At 43.4% G+C, this 25,829-nt stretch overlaps 2 protein-coding genes across 4 annotated transcripts in view; one reads left to right on the top strand and one right to left on the bottom strand.

Moving 5' to 3' along the window:
* The first annotated feature begins 605 nt into the window (after nt 1-605).
* Nucleotides 606-14,177, top strand: LOC146554288 (uncharacterized). Its single transcript, XM_085253230.1, has 6 exons — nt 606-628; nt 788-3,018; nt 6,339-6,562; nt 6,680-7,102; nt 7,511-8,293; nt 14,091-14,177. The coding sequence occupies exons 1-6, from the start codon at nt 606-608 to the stop codon at nt 14,175-14,177; spliced, it is 3,771 nt and encodes a 1,256-aa protein (XP_085109356.1).
* LOC146554285 (cadherin-12-like) overlaps nt 13,499-25,829 on the bottom strand; it is a 49,780-nt gene continuing 37,449 nt past the window's right edge. For all 3 annotated transcript variants that reach the window (XM_085253496.1, XM_085253497.1, XM_085253498.1), the window contains 6 exons: nt 23,205-23,458; nt 22,612-22,748; nt 21,089-21,210; nt 20,566-20,680; nt 16,989-17,240; nt 13,499-15,205 (listed from right to left, as the gene is read on the bottom strand). In XM_085253496.1, coding sequence (XP_085109622.1) covers nt 14,613-15,205; nt 16,989-17,240; nt 20,566-20,680; nt 21,089-21,210; nt 22,612-22,748; nt 23,205-23,458 — 1,473 coding nt within the window. In that variant the 3' untranslated portion in view covers nt 13,499-14,612. The remainder of the gene's footprint in view (nt 15,206-16,988; nt 17,241-20,565; nt 20,681-21,088; nt 21,211-22,611; nt 22,749-23,204; nt 23,459-25,829) is intronic.

Below are 25,829 nucleotides of genomic sequence, written 5' to 3'. Positions count from 1 at the left end.
TGGCGTGATGGACATTTTTTTTGTAGCAGTATTCAGACATGTTATTGCAGTTGGATAAAAGCTGTTTGAGTCTATTAGTCCTTACACTGATTGCTCTGTACCGTCTGCCTGGGGGCAACAGTTCAAACAGGGAGTGGCCAGGATGTGAGGTGTCTTTTATGATGTTTTGGGCTTTTTTAAGACAGCGGGTGCAGATCTTCCAGTGTGGGGAGAGGGCAGCCAGTGATCTTTTGGGCGGTGTTAATGATCCCTTGGAGTGCTTTCCTCTGAGCCACTGTGCAGCTAGTGTACCAGATGCATATGCAGTAAGTTAGAACACTCTCAATGGTGGCTCTGTAGAAGGACACCAGCAGTCTCTGTGTGATGTTATTCCTCCTGAGAATTCTCTGGAAGTACAGTCTCTGTTGGGCCTTTCTCAGCAGCTCGGAGGTGTTCACACTCCAGGAAAGGTTCTCCTCTATGTTGACTCCCAGGAAGCGGAAGCTTGCCACCCTTTCTACACAGTCCCCATTAATGAATAGTGGTTGGGTCTCCGCCTTTTTCCTTCTGAAGTCTATTATGAGTTCGTTGGTTGTTGTTGAGGAGGAGGTTATTGGCCTTACACCATGACGACAGCTGGTGTAAGAATGTCAGCAGTTCAAAAGCCTGGTGGCTTGTGGGTAAAAACTATCCCTGCTATCTGCTAGTGTGGTTCTGAATGCTCCTGAACCATCTGCCGGACAGCAGGAGTGTGAAAAGGCTGGGGTGCTTGGGATCAGAGAGTATCCGCTGCGTCTTCCTCATGCAGGGCTATCTATTTAGATCCTGCAAAGCATGCAGCTCAGTCCTCAACCTCAACCACAACAACAGCTGCTCCAACCACAACAACAGCTGCTCCAACCACAACAACAGCTGCTCCAACAACAACATCAGCTGCTCAAACCACTACAACTGTGGCACAAACCACAACAACAGCTGCTGCAACCATAACAACAGCTGCTCCAACCACAACAACAGTTGCTCCAACCACTACAACTGCTGCTCCAACCACAACAACAGTTGCTCCAACAACAACAGCTGCTCCAACCACAACAACTGTGGCACAAACCACAACAACTGTGGCACCACCCACAACAACAGCTGCTCCAACAACAACAACAGCTGCTCAAACCACTACAACTGCTGCTCGTACAACAACAACAGTTGCTGCAACCACAACAACAGCTGCTCCAACCACAACAACAGCTGCTCCAACCACTACAAATGCCGCTCCAACCACAACAACAGCTGCTCCAACAACAACAACAACTGCTCCAACCACAACAACAGCTGCTCCAACCACAACAACTTTGGCACAAACCACAACAACTGTGGCACCAACCACAACAACAGCTGCTGCAACCACAACAACAGCTGCTCCAACCACAACAACTGCTGCTCCAACAACAACAGTTGCTCCAACCACAACAACTGCTGCTCCAACAACAACAACAACTGCTCCAACCACAACAACAGTTGCTCCAACCACAACAACTGTGGAACAAACCACAACAACTGTGGCACAAACCACAACAACAGCTGCTGCAACCACAACAACAACTGATCCAACCACAACAACAGTTGCTCCAACCACTACAACTGCTGCTCCAACAACAACTGCTGCTCAAACAACAACCACAGCTGCTCCAACCACAACAACAGCTGCGCCAACAACAACACCAGCTGCTCAAACCACTACAACTGCTGCTCCAACCACAACAACAGTTGCTCCAACCACAACAACAGCTGCTCCAACAACAACACCAGCTGCTCCAACCACTACAACTGCATCTCAAACCACAACAACAGTTGCTCCAACAACAACACCAGCTGCTCCAACCACTACAACTGCTGCTCCAAAAACAACAACAGCTGCTCAAACCACAACAACAGCTGCTCAAACCACAACAACAGCTGCTCAAGCCACTACAACAGCTGCTCAAACCACAACAACTACAGCTGCTCCAACCACTGCTGCTCAAACCACAACAACAGCTTCTCCAACAACAACACCAGATGCTCCAACCACTACAACCGCTGCTCCAACCACAACAACAGTTGCTCCAACCACAACAACTGCTGCTCCAACAACAACAACAGCTGCTCAAAGCACAACAACAACTGCTCCAACGACAACAACTGTGGCACAAACCACAACAACTGTGGCACAAACCACAACAACAGCTGCTGCAACCACAACAACAGCTTCTCCAACCACTACAACTGCTGCTCCAACAACAACTGCTGCTCAAACAACAACAACAGTTACTCCAACCACTACAACTGCTGCTCCACCAACAACAACAGCTGCTCCAACCACAACAACAGCTGCTCAAGCCACTACAACAGCTGCTCAAACCACAACAACAGCTGCTCCAACAACAACACCAGATGCTCCAACCACTACAACCGCTGCTCCAACCACAACAACAGCTGCTCCAACCACAACAACTTTGGCACAAACCACAACAACTGTGGCACCAACCACAACAACAGCTGCTGCAACCACAACAACAGCTGCTCCAACCACAACAACTGCTGCTCCAACAACAACAGTTGCTCCAACCACAACAACTGCTGCTCCAACAACAACAACAACTGCTCCAACCACAACAACAGTTGCTCCAACCACAACAACTGTGGAACAAACCACAACAACTGTGGCACAAACCACAACAACAGCTGCTGCAACCACAACAACAACTGATCCAACCACAACAACAGTTGCTCCAACCACTACAACTGCTGCTCCAACAACAACTGCTGCTCAAACAACAACCACAGCTGCTCCAACCACAACAACAGCTGCGCCAACAACAACACCAGCTGCTCAAACCACTACAACTGCTGCTCCAACCACAACAACAGTTGCTCCAACCACAACAACAGCTGCTCCAACAACAACACCAGCTGCTCCAACCACTACAACTGCATCTCAAACCACAACAACAGTTGCTCCAACCACTACAACTGCTGCTCCAAAAACAACAACAGGGCCCTATTTCAGGAAGCCGGTTTAGAAAACTCAGAGTGAAAAACGATACTCAGGGTTGAGTAACCCCGAACTGTCCAACTCGGAATATTCGGTTTCAGAAAGGCTGATAACAATTAGTTCAATCAACGCGGAGTTGCTTTAACCCCAAGTGAAGCGCGCGGACGAGGATACATAAAGCCCTGATAAGCGGAGCACAGATTAAGCGAGTCACCATGGAGACGGAGGGAAAGAAGGCGCGGTCAACGTATTTCACAGCGCTTGAGGCCGAAATTCTGATGGCAGCATATGCCGATAACATGCAAATTTTGCAGAAAAAAGTAACACAGCCACAGCTGCAAAAGAAAGGGAGCATGCATGGCAAAACATAGCCGACAGAGTCAATGCGTGAGTGTTAATATAAACATTGATCTAGGGATTTCCACCCATTTAACACGTTATTTTATCATATGTTATTTTATTTGTTATTTTATACATTTTATTTTGTGATGTGATGTGAGCGCAGGTGCAACCCAACAGGCCCCAAACGTGCCTGGCAGCAAGTAAAAATGAAATATAAAAATATAGTCCAAACAGGTAAGGTGTAATTGTATTATGAGCCATAGTGCTTGGTCTGTTTGTCCCATGTAAATCAATTGCAGTTAGAGGCTACATTAATTTTCTTTCTGTAAGCACTTATTGAAATTATCTGAGCACATTACAAGTACATATTTGCTTACTCTGTATGCTCAAATGTGGCCCGTTATAGCCAACAGAAAAAAAGCGGAGGCCCGAAAAACAGGTGGGGGTCCTCCACCACCACCACTCACAGAGGCTGAGCAGTTGGCCCTCAGCCAAAACAGTGGGCGCCCTGTGGCCGAAGGCATCTCTGCGGGGACATCCTCTGAGTCAATAACCCCGCAAGACACAAGTGCCTACATAGGGGGTAAATTCAAAATAATACATGATGTGCATACATCCTTTCTTCACAGTCACCTTTGCAGTGCGACACATTCATTTGATAAACTCTTTACCATAATGAATTATTTTGTAGTGAAGTTATTTTCCTACTGATTTTGCCTTGCCTCAGTCTTGGTTGTCTTTGAGAGCATAATGACAATGAAGTGTAAGGTGCTTGGTATGTTTGTTAATTGCCATTTGGTCCCTTGTAAGTTATAAGTGACCTGTATAAACCTCATATTCTATCAGTTGATGGTGATGGTGTACTGCATCTGGTGCAGCCTCCTGTTGAGCCAGACCAACATGCAGTTGTGAGTAATACTCCACAGATTATATGAGTTTACAGTAGAACAGCAATGTTGTTTATTTCTTTACTACAGGAAAATAATGAAGAAACATTGACAGCTGTTACAGAGGAGGAAGCAACAGAGACACTTTATGAGGTTTACATCTTTTAATAGAATAGAATAGAATAGAATAGAATTCAACTTTATTGTCATTGCACATGCACAGGTACAGGGCAACGAAATGCAGTACTAGTAATACTTTGTGTACAGGAAACACAGGCGACCAATAAAGCCAGTTGAACAAAAAATCTGTTTATTCTTCTTTCAACATGTTGAGGTGATGGGTCAAAAGAAATGATTGTGACATATGGTGTCTCTGACTGCGCTTCCATCTTGTATGTCCGTGGGAGGGTCAGGATGTTCATGGTTTGGATCACTGCTGATGTTTGGTTCAGAAGGACAGTGTTCTCCTCTAATTGTGGCAATGTTGTGAAGAATCACACATGCCACAATAATGTCACATGCCCTTTCTGGGGTGACCCTGAGTCTTTGCAGGCACTGGAACCGGGCCTTAAGCATTCCGATAGTCATTTCAATTCTGGCTCTTGTCCTGCAATTAGCCAGATTATATCGCTGCTGTGGGCCCGGTTCAGGGTCAGGGTAAGGGGTAAGCAAATAGGGTAAACATGGATACCCCCTATCACCAAGCAAGTAGCCAGTGAACTCTCCTAAGACAGAAGGGTACACTTCAGTTCAAATGTCCCTGAAGCAATTGGTCTTTATATATTTTAAAGTATTCTCAACTCACCATGTCCAAATTTTGTGCTCAGTGTACATTCACGGAATATTTGTGAGTCATGGACAGAGCCTGGCCACTTGGCTTCCACATTTGTGATAATGTTGGCAGCATCACATATGATCTTCACAGTGCAGAGAACACAAATTAGCATCCATTACTATAATGAAATAATTTGTTAGTTTGACATGCTACAGGGAACTATGTACCTGTACATTAATGCTGTGGAAAGACTTCCTGTTCACATAGTCTCCTTCATTTACTGAAGGAGCAATGATTGGAATGTGAGTGCCATCTGTACAGCCAATCACGCCTGGGAACCCTGAAAATAAATGTGCAATTTAAGTAGTAGTCCAAGTATCACCACATCATACATTAAGTTTTGGTCATCCTGATACCTGCAATTTTGTGGCATCCCTCTTTGATAAATCTTGTGGGTCTGTGACCGGGGAACACCACAGACGAGTACAGGAGACGTTTCAGTGCAACTGTAACATTCCTGACTGCCCGACAGACGGTAGCCTTGGAAACGTGCTCAGCGTCACCAATATTATACAGAAAGCTCCCGTTTGCAAGAAACCGAAGTGCAATACAAATAATATGCAATGAACTGAGAGCATGTCCGCGATGTGTCACATGCGTAATATATGGCCTGAGGATGTTATCCAAATAAATTATAGATTGTGCTGAGAAACGGTAACGTTCGCACAGAAAATCATCAGGAAATGATAAAATGTCCAAACGCGCTCTAATCACTCTCTCCCGGCGGAGAGCTCTGCGGAGAATTTGGGCTTCACGATCTACTGGCTCTTCAAGGAAGTGGCACGCCATGTCCGACACTTCCTACTGTCAGGTTTCCGACAAAGGGGCGGAGACAGTCAGGGTTAGTTGTAGTAAACCTGCTAGGGGGCAGGTTAGCTTCACGGAGTGTGTCGTCATAGTGACTCACTCAGGCTGCAGCTGAACTCGCTTTGTGAAACCGAAAACCCAGAGTTTTCGTTAACTCAGGGTATACTTACTCAGTTTTTCCACTAAACCGGCTTCCTGAAACAGGGCCCAGCTGTGGCACCAACCACGACAACAGCTGCTCCAACAACAACAACAGCAGCTGCTCCAACAATAACAACAACAGCTGGTCCAACCACAACAACAGCTGTGGCACCAACCACGACAACAGCTGCTCCAACCACAGCAACAGTGGCAACAACAACAACATCAGCGGCAACTCCAACAACAACAGCTACTCCAACCACTACAACTGATGCTACAACAACATCAGTTGGTCAAACCACAACAACTGCTGCTCCAACAACAACCACAGCTGCTCCAACGACTACAACTGCTGCTCCAACAACAACCACAGCTGCTCCAACAACAGCAGCTGCTCCAACCACAACTACAGTGGCAACAACAACAACCACTGCTGCTCCAACAACAACAGCTGCTCCAACCACAACAACTGTGGCACCAACCACAACCACAGCTGCTCCAACCACAACAGCAGCTGCTCCAACAACAACAACAGCAGCTGCTCCAACCATAACAACAACAGCTGCTTCAACCACCACAACAACAGCTGCTCCAACCACAACAACAGCTGCTCCAACCACAACAACTGCTTTTACAACCACAACAACAGCTGCTCAGAAAACAACAACGGTTGCTCCAACTACAACAGCAGCAACTCCAACCACAACCACAGCTGCTCCAACCACAACCACTGCTGCTCCAACCACAACAACTGTGGCACCAACCACAACCACAGCTGCTCCAACCACAACAGCAGCTGCTCCAACAACAACAACAGCAGCTGCTCCAACCATAACAACAACAGCTGGTCCAACCACAACAACAGCTGTGGCACCAACCACGACAACAGCTGCTCCAACCACAGCAACAGTGGCAACAACAACAACATCAGCGGCAACTCCAACAACAACAGCTACTCCAACCACTACAACTGATGCTACAACAACATCAGCTGCAGCTCCAGCCACAACAACTGCTACTCCAACCACAACAACTGTGGCACCAACCACAACAACAGCTGCTCCAATCACAACTACAGTGGCAACAACAACAACATCAGCAGCAACTCCAACAGCAACAGCTACTCCAACCTCTACAACTGATGCTACAACAACATCAGCTGCAGCTCCAGCCACAACAACTGCTACTCCAACCACAACAACTCTGACACCAACCACCACAACAGTTGCTACAACAACAACTGTTCCAACCACAACAACTGCTGCTACAACAACATCAGCTGCTGCTCCAACAGCAACAGCAGCAACTCCAACCACAACCACAGCTGCTCCAACCACAACCACTGCTGCTCCAACCACAACAACTGTGGCACCAACCACTACAACTGATGCTCCAACAACAACAATAGCTGCTCAAGCCACAACAACTGCAGGTCCAACAACAACAACAGCTGCTACAACAACAGCAGCTGCTCCAACCACAACAGCAGCTGCTCCAACCACAACTACAGTGGCAACAACAACAACCACTGCTGCTCCAACCACAACAGCTGCTCCAACCACAACAACAGTGGCACCAACCACAACCACAGCTGCTCCAACCACAACAGCAGCTGCTCCAACAACAACAACAGCAGCTGCTCCAACCATAACAACAACAGCTGCTTCAACCACCACAACAACAGCTGCTCCAACCACAACAACAGCTGCTCCAACCACAACAACTGCTGTTACAACCACAACAACAGCTGCTCCAACCACAACAGCAGCTGCTCCAACAATAACAACAACAGCTGGTCCAACCACAACAACAGCTGTGGCACCAACCACGACAACAGCTGCTCCAACCACAGCAACAGTGGCAACAACAACAACATCAGCGGCAACTCCAACAACAACAGCTACTCCAACCACTACAACTGATGCTACAACAACATCAGCTGCAGCTCCAGCCACAACAACTGCTACTCCAACCACAACAACTGTGGCACCAACCACAACAACAGCTGCTCCAATCACAACTACAGTGGCAACAACAACAACATCAGCAGCAACTCCAACAGCAACAGCTACTCCAACCTCTACAACTGATGCTACAACAACATCAGCTGCAGCTCCAGCCACAACAACTGCTACTCCAACCACAACAACTCTGACACCAACCACAACAACAGTTGCTACAACAACAACTGTTCCAACCACAACAACTGCTGCTACAACAACATCAGCTGCTGCTCCAACAACAACAGCTTCTCCAACCACAATAACAACAGTTGGTCCAACCACAACGACTGCTTCTACAACAACATCAGCTGCAGCTCCAACAACAACAACAACAACAACAACAGCTACTTCAACCACAACAACAACTCCTCCAATCACAACTACCGTGGCAACAACCACAACAACAGCTGCTCCAATCACAACTACCGTAGCAACAACCACAACAACTGCTGCTCCAACAACAATAACAACAGTTGCTCCAACCACTACAACTGCTACTACAACAAAAAACACAGCTGCTCCAACCACAACAACTGTGGCACCAACCACAACCACAGCTGCTCCAACCACAACAGCAGCTGCTCCAACAACAACAACAGCAGCTGCTCCAACCATAACAACAACAGCTGGTCCAACCACAACAACAGCTGTGGCACCAACCACGACAACAGCTGTTCCACCAACCACGACAACAGCTGCTCCAACCACAACAACAGTGGCAACAACAACAACGTCAGCGGCTGCTCCAACAACAACAGCTACTCCAACCACAACAACTGTGGCACCAACCACGACAACAGCTGCTCCAATCACAACTACAGTGGCAACGACAACAACATCAGCGGCAGCTCCAACAACAACAGCTACTCCAACCACTACAACTGATGCTACAACAACATCAGCTGCAGCTCCAACCACAACAACTGTGACACCAACCACAACAACTGTGACACCAACCACAACAACAGTTGCTACAACAACAACTGCTCCAACCACTACAACTGCTGCTCCAATCACAATAACAGTTGTTCCAACAACTATAACTGCTGCTCAAACAACAACCTTTCCAACCACAACAACTGCTGCTACAACAACATCAGCTGCTGCTCCAACAACAACAGCTTCTCCAACCACAACAACAACAGTTGGTCCAACCACAACGACTGCTTCTACAACAACATCAGCTGCAGCTCCAACAACAACAGCAACAACAGCTACTTCAACCACAACAACAACTCCTCCAATCACAACTACCGTGGCAACAACCACGACAACAGTTGCTCCAATCACAACTACAGTGGCAACAACAACAACATCAGCTGCAGCTCCAACAACAACAACAGCTACTTCAACCACAACAACAACTCCTCCAATCACAACTACCGTGGCAACAACCACAACAACAGCTGCTCCAATCACAACTACCGTAGCAACAACCACAACAACTGCTGCTCCAACAACAATAACAACAGTTGCTCCAACCACTACAACTGCTACTACAACAAAAAACACAGCTGCTCCAACCACAACAACTGTGGCACCAACCACAACCACAGCTGCTCCAACCACAACAGCAGCTGCTCCAACAACAACAACAGCAGCTGCTCCAACCATAACAACAACAGCTGGTCCAACCACAACAACAGCTGTGGCACCAACCACGACAACAGCTGTTCCACCAACCACGACAACAGCTGCTCCAACCACAACAACAGTGGCAACAACAACAACGTCAGCGGCTGCTCCAACAACAACAGCTACTCCAACCACAACAACTGTGGCACCAACCACGACAACAGCTGCTCCAATCACAACTACAGTGGCAACAACAACAACATCAGCGGCAGCTCCAACAACAACAGCTACTCCAACCACTACAACTGATGCTACAACAACATCAGCTGCAGCTCCAACCACAACAACTGTGACACCAACCACAACAACTGTGACACCAACCACAACAACAGTTGCTACAACAACAACTGCTCCAACCACTACAACTGCTGCTCCAATCACAATAACAGTTGTTCCAACAACTATAACTGCTGCTCAAACAACAACCTTTCCAACCACAACAACTGCTGCTACAACAACATCAGCTGCTGCTCCAACAACAACAGCTTCTCCAACCACAACAACAACAGTTGGTCCAACCACAACGACTGCTTCTACAACAACATCAGCTGCAGCTCCAACAACAACAGCAACAACAGCTACTTCAACCACAACAACAACTCCTCCAATCACAACTACCGTGGCAACAACCACGACAACAGTTGCTCCAATCACAACTACAGTGGCAACAACAACAACATCAGCTGCAGCTCCAACAACAACAACAGCTACTTCAACCACAACAACAACTGCTCCAATCACAACTACCGTGGCAACAACCACAACAACTGCTCGAACCACTACAACTGCTGGTACAACAGCAACAACAACAACAGTTGCTCCAACCACAACAACTGCTGCCACAACAACAATAACTGCAGCTCCACCACCACCAACAGCTGCTCCAACCATGACAACAGCTGCAACAACAACCACTAAAATGCCTTCAACAGCTATATCATCCACGACAACAACAAGTCACGCATCTTCTGTCAGAATGAATGTAATCCCTCTATTAGTCGCACTCTTTGTCTTTACCATCTATTAAATGGTAAATCATGGAAACCCCATAAAAACACTACAACTGTGAAAGGATTTTTTTTTATGTTACTGTTTACTTCTTCTTTTCTTTTTTAGTTGGGATTTAAGTTAAAAAGTGTAATATCTATTTAATATTTACCCACAAATATATTTATCTATTTATTAAACTCATTATGCAAATGTCTTGAAAAAATGTACTTGGGATTTTTGTTATATGTGATTCAATGACAGCATTTCTTAAACTAGTAACTGTAATTACACCAGAAAAAAAAGCCAAAGGATTACAACTATGACCATGACAAAGTTTTCAACAGACAGTATGACGGGATTTGTTTTTTTGCTTTGGAAATATCCCATTGATGGCAAGGGGAATAAAGAAAGCTATGGCAGTATATTTGTTTTGTATAATGTTATGATTGTCCCGACTGTCACTATTTTCATCATATTGATGGTAACACATGGCCCTACTTTTAACATTTATAAAATTACAGAATATTAACCATATGTTATTTAAGATGAGATACTCTGGTGTCCCCTGAATGTAGACTTTTACTCTTTTCACCCTAATAAAACTATTAATGCAACCAATTGTTTTTCTACATGAATTACCGTACCTATACGATATTTCAAAGTTTCTTTAATGAAGTGATATATTTCACACTATTCAACAATATTTTATTATTAAGAAAGCTAATGTTTTTTGCTGGCTTTTCTAACTACCAGTACATTTCCCTCATAGATATACAAATTTTGATAATTGAAAAGGAAGGGGGATGTGTTGAATTATATATTCTTTTTAAACAAATGTAATCTCTGTTTCTAGTTATCAGGTTTCAATTATAATGTCGTCCTCGGATCTTTAGTGGTTCTAACAGGCACTAACTATTTGTTTCTTTTTATAAAGTCTAAATGGCTTGGAGTGGTTGGTAAGATTGGAAATAAGCTTCCTAAATGCTTATCGATCACATAGTAGTACATATCATGTCACAAGTGTCATGGTTGGCTGTGTGGCAGGCAAGCAGAAGTGGTGGACCCAAAATTGCAGGACTCTTGGAGATGGGAATAAGCTGAAAACGCAGCTTTATTCCTGGAGGAATGATTCACGAAATAAAACTTACAAAAACAAAACTCTACACCGAGGTGCTGGCGGACAGGACATTACAAACACACAGCAAGTTGAGGGTACAACGCGACACTGACACAGAGAAACACAGGGCTTAAATACACAGATGGCAGTAATCAAGGGATGAGAGACAGGAGGGGAACACACCTGGGAGAAATCACAGCTGATGAGACAGGGGAAACGTAAACTGAGCACACTCACATACGACACAGACCTTCACAATAAAACAGGAAACTCAGACACATGGAACCAGACAAGACATTGAACTAAACAGACAGATTCACAAACAGACGGGGTGACACCATAGACCAGGGGTGCTCAGTCCCGGTCCTCGAGAGCTACCGTCCTGCAGCTTTTAGATGCATCCTTGTTCCCACACACCCGAATCAAATGAATGGTTTGTTATCAGGCCTTTGCCAAACACGATGGCATGCTGAAGAGGTAATCAAACCATTTGATTCAGCTGTGTTGGAGTAGGGATGCATCTAAAAGCTGCAGGATAGTAGCTCTCAAGGACTGGGATTGGGCAGCCCTGCCATAGACAGACAGATACAGACGCAGACTCAGAGGCAGACCGAATATAACACGTAGAACTCAAACAATAATAATCATGATAATAAATTGGAAAATGATAATAATAAACTTAAAGCGCTGGGTCACCGACCCAGGACGATGACAACAAGAACCAAAATTAATTGTTGTAATGGAAGTAATAACTAATATGAATTTAGGCAGGTTTGCAACCAAGCAGAAAAGTCTTTCAAAATCCCAGATAATAAATATGAAATCACCACACTTGGAGAATGTTCATTTAGCTTTTTTTACTTCAGAATTTGAATGGCTTTCCCCTTTTTAAAATTAAGTACAGAAAACTTTATGTAATGTTACGATATAAATATATATTCTTAATGCTTATTTTCTGATTATATTGTCTTTTGTACTTTGCAATAGAGGCATAAGAAACAACTAGGTCAGAGGGTGACAGGTCGATCTGGCAACAGACTTTAGAAAGGGGAAGTTTAGTGCAGAGCTGCACAGGAAACCAGACACAAAAAAGAGGAACTAAGTAAACGGTGTGTCGGTGTGACGTAGTGCAGAAATATATATATATATATATATATATATATATATATATATATATATATATATATATATATATATATATATATATGGATTTAGCTGCAGAAAATTCAGACCTGAGCATGTGTGTTCAGTCTCCATTTCCAGAAATGTAAAATAAAGATTTTTTGAGCTTTACCACTCTGAGTTCAGTCTTTCTCTGAAGGGAGGTCAGCAGCTGATGGATGGATGGCTTTGACAAAGAAAAGGTCATTAGCAATAGGCCACAAAGGAGGTGGAACTCTTCTGAATCTGGAGAAGGAAAATTCAGTGATGCAAGCTCTGACAAAGTGTCTGGTGACTTAGGGGCAGACTCCCTAAAAACATTCATAAAACATACAATTTAATGTTAGTAGCTCTTGAAAGGTGTGAGGGACCTAAAACACAGGAAAAAAAATACAATCCTGTCTTTGTGTTTGAAAGGCAAGCACAATCATAGCCCCTCTCATTTGCTGTCATGTTATTAACTGTTATTTTTAACTGCAATTTTTGTTTTATGTTATTTTAAACCAGTAGTTTTGTAAATAAATCACATTTTTCAAATAATAATGAGCACATAGAAGTGGCTTTGGTGGCTGTGGTTCTGACTTTATTTAGGCGCACGATTGAACATTTCATAAAACAATGAAACAAATTAATATGAGTTAATAACACATTTACCTTCCAGTCTGGATTTTTAGCTTACAGGTCACACACATGAACTCATTAGCACTAACCCACTGAGATGCATCTGGAGTTAGATTCAAAGCAACATTTAGCTCTTTTTATAAAATAAATCACCAATCTGGAACATTGTTAAATGGAAAAACATTACTGCTCATTGACGTATGACACTTGAAAGTAACACAAATGGTCGTTTTATAGTAGCTAAAACAAAACCCCACTCTAAACCTGTATGGGTCCTTACTGACCAGTTAAGAGGTTTACTTATATTCACTTTTGCAACCTACTTGCCAGCTTGTCCAAACTAAGGTGAATCCAAAGATGAACCAAATCAGGTTCCACTGGGAGAATGCTTGAAAGCTGAGACTTGAGAGAAGACAGAAGACAGACCCTTGGATGATGTGGAAGCATATAAATACTACCGACGTGAACAAGTTTGGTTTTATCATTCTGACAATTCTTACATCGTTCTAGTGTCTGTCACGTTTAAAAATGTATATTTCAGGCATCTGACGCCTCCTTATTGAGGTTTGCAGGCATGTCCCACAGGGAAGAGCCAGGAAACGCTGGAGAGATCATTGTTCTCAGCTGATCTGGGAACACCCTGGTGTTCCCCTGGACACGCTAGAAGAAGTTGCTGGAGAGAGGGAGGTCTGGGCTTCTCTGCTGGGGCTGAGGCCCCAGATAAGTGGAAGAAACTGGATGGTTGAATATTATGCACACATACACACACATCACCAATTGTTTAACTAAATATATTTTTCAAGGTGCCGTTGACTTGAAATTCCCACCAGATTGCAGCAACAACCCATCCAGTCCACACATGCAGAGAAACAGATGTAATAATGAGAAAATGACATGGGAAAAAAAACTACTTACTGAAATGTAACAACAAGCCTCTGTTGAGATCACAGCTTCAAGACACCTTTTGTATGAAAACGTCAGCAGCACCTTTAGAAATACATTGACAAGTGACATGTTCAATAATATTTGGCTTAACTGAACTAATATTCAGTTCAATTTCCTCTCAGCTCTCGTTAAAGAGAGACGGTGGCTGCTTGTCAAGGATGCTAGCCAGTGTTTTAAATGGCTGCCCCCAGTCGCCAAGCGAGCTAAAATCCCCTAAACTGTCAAGTACAAAAGAGTCCTCTATGGATGAGAGAGAACGCGCCTCTGAGCCATCCCCCTCGTATGCGTAGGTTGCCAGTGAATCAGCAGGTAGGGCCGCGTACCCCTGCTGGCTCTCCTTCAGTCGGTGTTCAATGACCTCTCTGATCAATTCAGCATCGCCTTGGGTCGCCCTGCCGCGGCAGAAGAGTGGAGGCTTGTTCCCGGTGGCGATGAAGCTGGCTGTTTGCAGATGGATGTCAGGTGACCTGACATTGTCACAGTGGGTGCTGAGATGCATCAGAATGCCGTCGCCATAGCCATTTTTCTTCTTGTTGGAGATGCTGCTGTGGTCTGTTTTGCACAAGGTGCCCATGTGAAACGCGTCAGTGTCAGCCTCGCCACCTCCCTCGTCGTCATAGTGAATGACATTATCACGGATGTCTTCTTTTGATCTCATCAGCGTGTCTTTCACTTTCTGGGGCCTCTGACTCATGTATAACACTGACATACCTGCAAGGCAGAAAACAGAGAGAAGCACTGGTTACCATGGTGACCACACATACATGATCCTTAAAAATATAAATGTATAAAACATTACATGGTGCAATCAAATCTGCTGGATTTTAGATCAATGTTTGGACAATACTTTAGGAACGTGTTGCAATGCAGTATACCCCACTGAGGTTCAAACACCAGGATGGGCAAGACAGGCACCATAAGGGGTCATCCACCCAGTGTTTTGTCATTTTTCTGCATTTATTGAGTCGTTTACTGTATTGTATCTAGTTTCAGTTTATTGCTTGTGTCCTGTTGTATTCATGCCTCCTATTGTTGTTTATCTTGGTCTCTGTGTTTTGTCCTTTAGTCTCGTGTGTGAAGTAAGTCTTGTGTTTGTTCACGGACCTTCGATCTGGTGTTTCCTGTGGTTGTCGTCCCTCTGTGCCTTTGTGTCTCATTTTCCCTGATTTGTTCTCTTGTGTCCCTGATCTCATCCGTCTCTCTGTGCTGTCCTGTCTGGTCCTCCTGTTAAACTAACCATGGTTCCTTGTTCAGACTAGTGGTGTGTTTATTGCGTGTCTCATCATGTTATAGTTTCCAGCTGTATCCCACCCTTTGCATCTTTTGTTGTTATTCTTTCCAGTTTGGATTCAGGAGACAGACACTATCTCTACTTTCAAGATTAGGCTTCAAACTTTCCTTTTTGCTAAAGCATATAGTTAGGGCTGGACCAGGTGACCCTGAATCCTCCCTTAGTTATGATGCAATAGACGTAGGCTGCTGGGGGATTCCCATGATGCACTGGGTGTTTCTTCTTCACTCACTGTGTGTTAACAGACCTCTCTGCATTGAATCATATCTGTTATTAAACTCTGTCTCTCTTCCACAGCATGTCTTTATCCTGTCTTCCCTGAGTCTGGTTCTGTCGGAGGTTTCTTCCTGTTAAAAGGGAGTTTTTTCTTCCCACTGTCGCCAAAGTGCTGCTCATAGGGGGTCATATGATTGTTGGGTTTTTCTCTGTATCTATGAAGCGCCTTGAGGCGACTTTTGTTGTGATTTGGCGCTATATAAATAAAATTGAATTGAATTGAATTCTGGTAAGTATATATTGTTCGAGTCGCCCCTTGCTCTCTGTCGTGTGGTCCCTCACACCTTCATGCTGTGTGTCCTGTATGGATCACTGCAGCCCTCCATCCATCATTACATCAAAACTCTTCCACATCCTGCAGGTTTTCTAAACAATGTTTCTTTGCTTTTCAATAACAGTCTTGTAAAAGCAACATTGTATTCAAAGCCATCCAGTTCTGTGTACGCAGTAAAAGTGATGAAGTTCTTTATTTATTCATTTATCTACTTCAGGTTTATTATCAGCCCTAATTTAAAACATCAGATTACCTGAACAGGCTGAGAACCAGAGTAATATGCTCAGGTTCAGCATCAGTTTGTCATCATCAAGCTCAAAACCTTAGAGCTCCTTATATTCATATGGAATTTGCACATTGTATTTTCACCTGTATGTCCAATATAAACAGAATGTTTATAACAAAAAATAAATACATAAATTGATTTGCTTGTGACCTGGTGGGAGGTTAATAAAATATTAACTGGTCTGTTGTGCCAAGAATGATTTTCTTCATTAAACAACATTAAGAAAGATTTTTAGGCTACCTAATGTCAACAGTGCAAAAAGTAAAATTCAGTCAGAACACACTGCACATAAGACTGCAGTTTGCAGTGCTAACCCCAGAGTTTGAGTGTTTATACATGACACAACATTATAGCGAGACTAGCTTACCAATCAGCAGAGCAATGCTCAGAAGAATAGCCAACAAAGCTTGAGCACTGAGCTCAGCGGGCAGGAACATGGCCACTGGTGAGCAGGTCAGAGGTGAGCCCACAGTCTCACAGGAACACACTCTGATGGTCAGGGTAGCTGTGCTGCTCTGAGCGGGGTAACCGCTGTCCTCAACTACAACAGGAAGGATGTAGACATCCTGCAGCCGCCGCTGGAAAGCTGAATGTCGAGTCACAATCCCAGCAGTGTTGTCTGTAAGATCAACAGGGATGCTGCGTTATTATTACATTACATACAACAACTATGTACAACATCATGCATAGTAACATAATAATTACTGCTAATTAATAATTGGACTGGTCAGGTAATAATTGGTATGTAAGCCAGGTATAAACACTCTCAGGCTTGCTTTCATTGAAATGAAACAAGTAAGTTGGCAGTTTGGCTTAAATTAGTCCTAAAAGCAAAGCATAAGAGGGACCAGAGGGACAACTGGGACCTCTGGTATCATTTAGCATTTATACAGACAGTAGATAAAATGTTATACTGTTATACTGCATGCTGGTCGACATGCAGAATTTACAATAAGTAACAGTACGCAGCAGTAACAGCAGATGGAGATTTGTGATTTCAAGGCAACATTAAATAATCACAGGACAGCATTACAACTGATATTATTCATACATTTTTAATGTAAATACATATTAGCCGTCAATTTTAATCCTTCTGGTGATTACAGACTCTGGAATGTAGTTCATATGTTTTTTTGCTCATTACCAACTTCTTGCCTTTTATACAAGTTGGTAATATAATTTGAAGTAACGCAACTTCTGTATGTGTGTCCACTTCACACTTTGAAGAGGCACACGGTGGACAGGCATGTTTTCCTGTGAGACGGGGCTACTGTCCTTAACATCAGTTTCAATGTGGTCTCATGCACCATTATTCACAGGGCCCATGATTTGACACACTGTATTTCTGTAACACAAGTTTTATTTTTAGACATTAAAGAAGCTTCTTCAGTTCTAAGAGTCAAATGGTGGAGAGTCCCAGATTTAAAACGCAGTGGGACTTTCCCCCCAAAGAGGGACAAAGGACCCCCTGATGATCACATGAGCTAAGGTGTGAAAATGGGTGTGGGTCCCAATCAGGCAGGATTTCAGGTGAGCTCATTGTGAAACCTGGCCCCACCCTGTTTGGTCTCTCCGATGTAGAGGTCTGGGCATTCCTCGCTACACTGTACAGCATACACCACATTGTTAAGTCTGTGTCTTGGAGTTTTGTCTTTCGGGTGAACCAGTTTCTGTCTGAGCGTGTTGCTGGGTCTGAAGTACACTGGGATGTCGTGCTTGGCGAAAACTCCTGAGTTTCTCTGATACACCGGCTACATAGGGGATGACAATGTTGTTGGGTCTGTCTTTCTTATTCTCCCTCGCTGGTGTCTGGTCTTCTTTTCTGTGCCTCTTTGCTGACTTTATAAACTCTCAGTTAGGATAACTACATGTTTTGAGTGCTTCCTTTACATGTGTGTGTTCCTTCTTTCTCCCTTCAGGCTTAGAGGGAACATGTTCAGGGAACTGAAGAAGCTTCTTGGATGAGAGGTGAAACGTCTTCAAGCAACTCAAAGAAGTCCAGACGCTTTTTTTTCCAAGCTCCTTAGACTACGATGACCTGGATGACTGAGAACCTTCACAGACATATTTAGACATTAAAGTGTTATTTAGGTTGACACGCGTTTTGTTCCAAACCACACTGGTATCTCACTAAGGGGGAAGTGCCCTCTGGCGTGAACAATCACAGAAGCTCAACTACCACCATGCCTGTCCAAGACAGACCAATCACTTCACAGACACAGGGTCCCTCCTTTTCCAGGAGTGGGAGTGGTGTTTGCGAGTGGTGGTGGGCCCAAAAATCGATTCTTTCCTTTCCCATCGATGTAGGAAAATCCCAGTGGCTAATTCGGCAAAGCCACTGCTTGCTAGGGGGAAATGGTCAAGGACCTGGAGGCGGAGTTCACTCCTCTCTTCAATCTGCCCCTTGACTTTAAATATCTGGTTGAAGAGAGGAGAAAACCTCTTGAACTGGAAAAAAAGAATTAAGATGAGGAAGAGGATGTTAATATGGATATCCTTGGAGATGAAAACAAGCAGGACAAAGTTAATGCCGTTCTGCCTTCTACCCAGGCATCGCAGCCTGGCAGCTCCACCGGTGGGGAAACTGAGGTCGATTTACATGAGATAGGTGTCATGGTCCTGGGCCATGTGGGCCCAGTATTCTTAGTTTCTTGTATTTTTGTATTTCATTCCTTATTTAGGTCATGTTTCCTAAGTTGTCCTGTTGTGTTGTTCCTTATTTGACTTCCCCTTGTGACTTTTATCCCCTGTGTGCCCCTCTATGTATCTGTGAGCCCTCATCTGCTCCTTGTTTCATTCCATGTTTCCCCAGCCCACTATGCCCGCGCTCTCTCTCTCCTCCTGTTTGCACCTGTGTACTTCCTGTTTTACTTTGACAGTCTCCCGTCAGTGTTGTTTACTCCTGCCATGTCTTGTTATGTTTATCTGTGTCAGCTGTGTTCCCATGTGTGGCCACTTCCCCTGATCATCCCTCTTGTGTATTTAGTCTCTGTGTTTCATGTAGTCTGTGTCGCGTCGTCTGTGTTCTCACCCCCATGTTTTCACGATCAGTCTTTTGTGATCATCTTCGTCTCAGAGTTCTCTTAGTTTGTCACAGTATTAGTTTTCCCAGTTTAGTTATAGTTTAGCCACGCTATCCCTGCTGTGTTTGTATTCCTGGTCTTCAGTCATATTAAAGGCTCGCTTTCTGTTAAACTCACTCCCGTCTACTCACTTGTGTACGCTCCTGGGTCCATTACACACACCACCGCACGACCTGCCTCTGCAGACCGTGACAATAGGTAATCGTGCAGCAGCCACGCTGTCCATTAGACGGCCTGCAGCGCAGAATGACAGGGGGGAGGAGAGGGATCTGTCTGACAGGAAAATATTGCCTGCTTGTCAGACACTCTCCAGTCCTCCACCAAGCAGCTGATTCCTGCTGTCGTGGCATGTATGCAGGAAATGAGGGGTTACTGGGATAAAACCTTTCACCACAGAGTTTCCATCAAGTCTTACTCTGGTCTGGAGATCGCTGACGGTAAAATTTTGGGGCTCGCTGAACTCCCGGCGGTGGAGCAGCTCGTGCATTTCATCCCCACCAAACCGCCCACACTCACCTGGGTGGGTCTAACCCTCCCAGGTGAGACGGAGCCTTTCACAGCCTCCATGTATCAAAATGTTTATAAATCAGCAGCTCAGTCAATAAAAATTCTGACACGGTCACACTGGACATGAGCCATCTGCTTGATAAGGTACCCTGAGTCCTACTGTTTGCAAGGAGAAGTGTATCATCGCTGATATATCTGACTGAAGACTCTCTGCACCATAAACATGTCACAGGTACAAAGAGCACTACAAATGGGAAAAACTCTGTTTATGGTTGATCTCAGAGATGCATGTGCATCTCCCACACAACACAAAAGCTGTAGTTACTCTTTAGTAGCCGCTACTCTTTGACTTACTTCCATAATCTCTAACAGTGAAGTTTCTGTTTCGGAGCTCCTTGGAGGACTTGAAGAAGAACCTCTGGCCTACAGGGGGCTGGTCCTCGTCCACAGCGCCAACTGTCTGGATCACCTGCTCAGCAAAACAGGAAGATTGTGTGCTAAACACACTCAAGAAAAACACAGAACAACTTGTGAACTGAAAATATCTGGATTCACCACACGGGTTTAGTCTGTGCTGATGCAGTGCACACCTACTCCCGATGACAACCTCACACTACCCCCACGAAACAGAAATATTCTCAGTTGAGTAAAAACAATTGTTGTCATCACGTAGTTACAGGACAAGGTTGCTGAGTGCTGAAGCCGGTGCTCAGTTCCAAACCTCCTCTTACACCAACATCAGCACAAACACTGCATGGGGAGCTTCATGTCAAGGATTTCCATGGCTGAGCTATGGAAATCCTTGACTATTGCCCAGTTAATGTATTTAACAAATACCTGTGATGAAGATCTTTGTATGTGCTGTAGCTCAGCATACCTGTCCAGCTCTGGAGTTCTCACAGACGAATGTATCTGAAGGAGCAGTGAGCTGAGGAGGGAACTCATTCACATCCAGGACGTTGACCTTCACTAACACTTCTGCAGACAGCGAAGGATTATCTGTGAGGGTCAGCATGAAGCCGTGTATAATTAGTGTGACAGCCAAATATATTCATCACAGCCAGTGTGACCCGAACATCCTGTGGGCTTCAAACTACCATTAGCTTGGCTCTGATTTTTGAGTAGGTCACCTGCAAAGAATACATTAGGTAACAATTGTGGGCATGTCCTGCAAACGTTTCTTTACTTCCAGCTCCACATTTTTTACTCAACTCTAATCAAGTAACTCTGCATGAATCACAATGTTGCATATATGTGCAACAGCACAGGGAACCGCAGAGAAAAGGCAAACATCGAAAAGCTATTCACTGATTTGATAAAGATTATCGAGTAGCAGCCCACTTTAATGATATGAAACATGATGCAGCATCATCACAGTTTTGTGCCATTGAACATGTTCCAGTGCCTCCAACAGTGGAAACCATGACTTATCATTGAAGAGAGGCATTCTGGGTATTCACCTTACAGACGCTGTCATCTAAAGGACTGAATCATGAACTTGTTCTCAGTGTTATGTTCTAGTTTCTACATGATCTTATTTTTTTCAATACATGACAGTGATTTTTATAAGCTGTGATGACTGCGGTTTTTAATAAGTAGTAATTTATGGATGTTTTCGATGGTCCGGTTCTATACAAAAATACACAAAAAGAGAAAATGAGGAACCCTTTTCCCACATCACTGTATGTAAAGTGTGAATCGTGAGGGGATAGTGTTCTGTTTTGTTCACACTGCATTTGTTTCTTGTCACTTAATACAGTGAAGACAAATATATAACACGCAAAACACTTATTGGCTAGAAGAAACAATTATTGGTACATTTCTGTTGCAGGGCTAACTCAGTGAGAAATACCAAGAATCTAGAATAACCAATGAACCCATCTCCACTAACTGCATGTCTTTGGAGTGCAGAGTCAAAGTGAACCCATGCAGCCACACGGAGAACATGCAGACGATACATTAAACGTCCCGATGGTGGATTTAAACCTGGGACCTTATAGCTGTGAGGCAGCAGTGCTAAGAACAAGCTTTGAAAAAAGAAAAAAGGAAGGATTCATGTTTTTTACGTTTGTGAGGTCTGAAAAGTAAATTAAATTTGTATATTATACTAAATTTCTCATTCTAAATCGACTCCTGGGTCCTCGCAAAGCAGGATTTTCTATATAAGAAAATGCAGTCTTGGTGAATAGTGTGCCCCCTGATAAGAACACTTTTCTTATACGAGTTTTCTCCCATTGATAACTTATCACTCAACATTTATGTTGGAATTTCTAACTAACATTTGTTTAGTTGATGAGATGGTTATGAGATGACCTGTTTGCACAGTTAGTGTCTGTACAGTTTCTGACACACAAGTATACTGTTGGTGGTTGTGTGTAGTTATTGGTGTGGAATACTTACTAAGTTTGGTTGCCACCACAGTGATATTGTGCTGAACAGCTGTCTCTCTGTCCAAGTATTCATTAGTGGATATGATTCCTTCCACCGTCTCAATGTCAAAAAAGCTGTCAGAGCCAGTCTGCCACTCCAGAGAATACCTGCACACATCAGACAGTCCATGGACTTTAACTTCATTTTACATTTTTATAGAAATTTAATTTGGTCAACCAGACATAAAAACTAATTGCATGTATAAACTCATCAGTCAAATAAAAAAGAACTTTTAAAAATATTACTGACTGGTTTTAAAAGCTTTTTCTGCCTGAAAGTTATACGTCTGCAGTGATCTGTCAGTTCGTGGTAATTAATCAATAGTTTCACTTCAGAGTTCTTAACGTGCTTTTTATATGGAATCATATTTGATTATTTAACAAATTAACTCTCTTAATTGGTTAAACTGTTACTTGGTGAACAAGAATCCAATTCAAACTATAATGTAGAACAACATCGTTACAATTTCCAGCCTTCCAGGAAATGAATAATACTGTTAACAATACTTAAAAAAATAAACAGTCTGTTGACATAATTCCACAGATCTGTGAAGCGCTTTCCACCTGACAGCACTGCTACTAGCATCCAGGTCATAAGCGGTCACTGAGCCAATGATGGTTCCTGGGGGAGTGTCCTCGTACACGTCCAAAGAATAGTAAGGCGTGGTGAAGACAGGAGGCTCGTCCACATCCAGTACGTTAATTTCGACTGTCACAGAGTCCTTGAAGGGCCCCAGATGGAGGAAACGGGGATCTAGCTCTGCATTAAATGCTTCCACCTTGAAAGTATAGGACGCTTGGGTTTCATAGTCAAGAGTCTGGAAAACATGGGAAGAAATCCACTGAGATGAAGCAAAAAATTCAGAGCAATCCTTATATTACCTCATGTCTGCAGAGAGAGGACGCCCACAGGCCGTCTACAGTGATTTTAACTAAAATACTTTCTGAAGTATAATTTTAGGACCATCTGGGAACTTTTTAAAAAGATAACTACGGAAATTTTTGTTTTTGCGGTCCAAACAAAAATATCAATCCAGCGCAAAGAAGACTATTACAAAGCAATGCTTCTGTCCTGACATTTGTATGGAATCATTCTGGAGACGATGTCTTATCCGTGTTATTGGTTTTGAACATACCACAGCAAAATTAAATAAAGCTCGACCCACGACTGTTGACGCTTGGAAAACCTTCTCATCCAGAGTTATCTCCTGGAAGAGGCAACAATTGGTTTTAACTTTGTGTTGTTGTGTCTTTTCTTTGCTGTCCCTATGCCTTGTTTGCTAATGTTTGCTTTGCTACTGCAGTTTACAGTTGTACTGTATATGTCTGTACCCCCCCCCCCCCAACCCCGTTTTAAATCAATAAAATGTTGATCACAAAAAAAAAAATCAATCCAGTATGAAAGTTAAATAAAAATGACATTTTATTCATGTATGTGACTGTGATTGTTTAAAAGGTATTCTGCATGCTTTATTTCACAGTAATTGTGTTGTAAAATGAAACTATATGCCATTAAGAAAATGTTTTTACTTCCCTTTTGCAATGTGAAGTTTTTTATTACGTGTGCTCAAATATGGGATCACTGAACTTCATTTTGATGGCATCAAAGACGAGTGAAAATCTCTGGCATTTATCTTTAAAATTTGAATTTAACAGTCCAATCAAATTCCTGTATTTTAAACCACAGTATATGTAGAATTAGTCAGTCGGCTGACATGTTTATCATCTCATTGTACAGGACAGAAAAATGCCCCCCCCCAGAGTGTGAATGTTGGTTAGTTTACACTTGAGTTTAGAAGTGGGTGTAAATGAGGCTATACAGCGCTTTGAGTACTCCGGGAGAATAGAAAAGGGCTATATAAAAATCAATTCATTTACCAAACGTGGTTCATAGTTCTAAATGCTTTAAATTGTCAGTGAGAATAGAGAAACGCTTTTGGCTGACACGAGTATTTGACCAGTCCACACACACCGTTGGCTGCTGCGGCTGCCTGCGTTTACCTGGGAGTACAAAAGGCTGAGGATTCTTCACTCATGTTCGACTCTCTTGAACAGACGTAGGCTGTCCCTCCTGCCTCTGCCTTTGTGCCGCTGCCTTTTGAGCCTCTGTTTTTTGAGTTGTGGCCTTTGAGATGACTCGTGTTCTATTAGTGTTCTTGTGTTATTTGAAAATTTGAGAGTTGTTTTTTTGTTTGAATTGCCTCAGTGCCTAGTGAGTCGTTTCACTATGTGTTTTCAGTTGTGGTAATAAACCTTGTGTTTTTTTAATCTGCCCCCCCCCCCCCCCGTCTCTGGGCTCATTTATGTTACCTCCCCTTGAAAAAGAGCCGAACACAAGCGCTCTGACATTTCCTGTGAGAGATAAAGAAATGGAGGCGTAGACGAAGTCAAAGAAACCAAATTAGAAATGATGCATCTGAGAGGGTAGTTGTTTTTTATGAACACCTGCCTTGACTGGTTGTGGAATAAATACAATGAACACAATGTGAAGAGCTTACAGATAGCTTTTAGGACTTAGGATTATTTAAAAGGGAATCAAAATGGTTCCATCCATAAATGCATGAACAATTTTTTTCAATATCACTCTTAGACACCATGTTTTTAATTTTAGCAATATTATGCAGATCAAAAATGCAGTCTTAGACACAAAACAACTTCAAGGTTTCTAATGGTACTATAGATCCAGGTAATGACAACTATGATAAATTGACTGGTTCTTATATACACTAGCACTTCTCTGCTCTACTTAACCACTTTACACACAAGTGTATGTAACCCAGTAGCTTTTGTTGTTATTCTTTCTTGCTTTCTCTTTATTTGTATAAATGTATTTCCACTCTCTTATTTTGAAAAGACAAATTTATTTTGAAAGAAGTGTGATCCTCTATCAAACTTTATTTTTCTTTTTACGGATCACATTGGGTAATGGCCATTTCATTTGTTGGAAGCGGTTTCAGTCCCGCCTTCCAAGCACCGGACCACCATTACACACGAGCTTGGTTTTTTGCACGTGGAAGGTAGACGAGACAGGCTTCGGATGGTCTGTGCGGAATTTTCTGTCATTTTGGCTAGGTGTTCTGTTCGTGTGATAAAGCAACTAAGATTTTGGATTCTCTCCGGATAGAGGTAGCGAGCCTGTGCCCAGACTAAACTAATCTCTCCCTCAAGAGAGGCATAAAAGTGGTAACA

The sequence above is a fragment of the Mchenga conophoros genome, linkage group LG18 (genome assembly GCF_057382185.1).
Source record: "Mchenga conophoros isolate Kocher_MC1m ecotype Shallow Benthic linkage group LG18, M_conophoros_male_GT1.1, whole genome shotgun sequence".
NCBI classification, from domain to species: domain Eukaryota; kingdom Metazoa; phylum Chordata; class Actinopteri; order Cichliformes; family Cichlidae; genus Mchenga; species Mchenga conophoros.
Note: the sequence above shows the minus strand (reverse complement) of the source record. Positions and strands in the feature narration are given on the sequence as shown.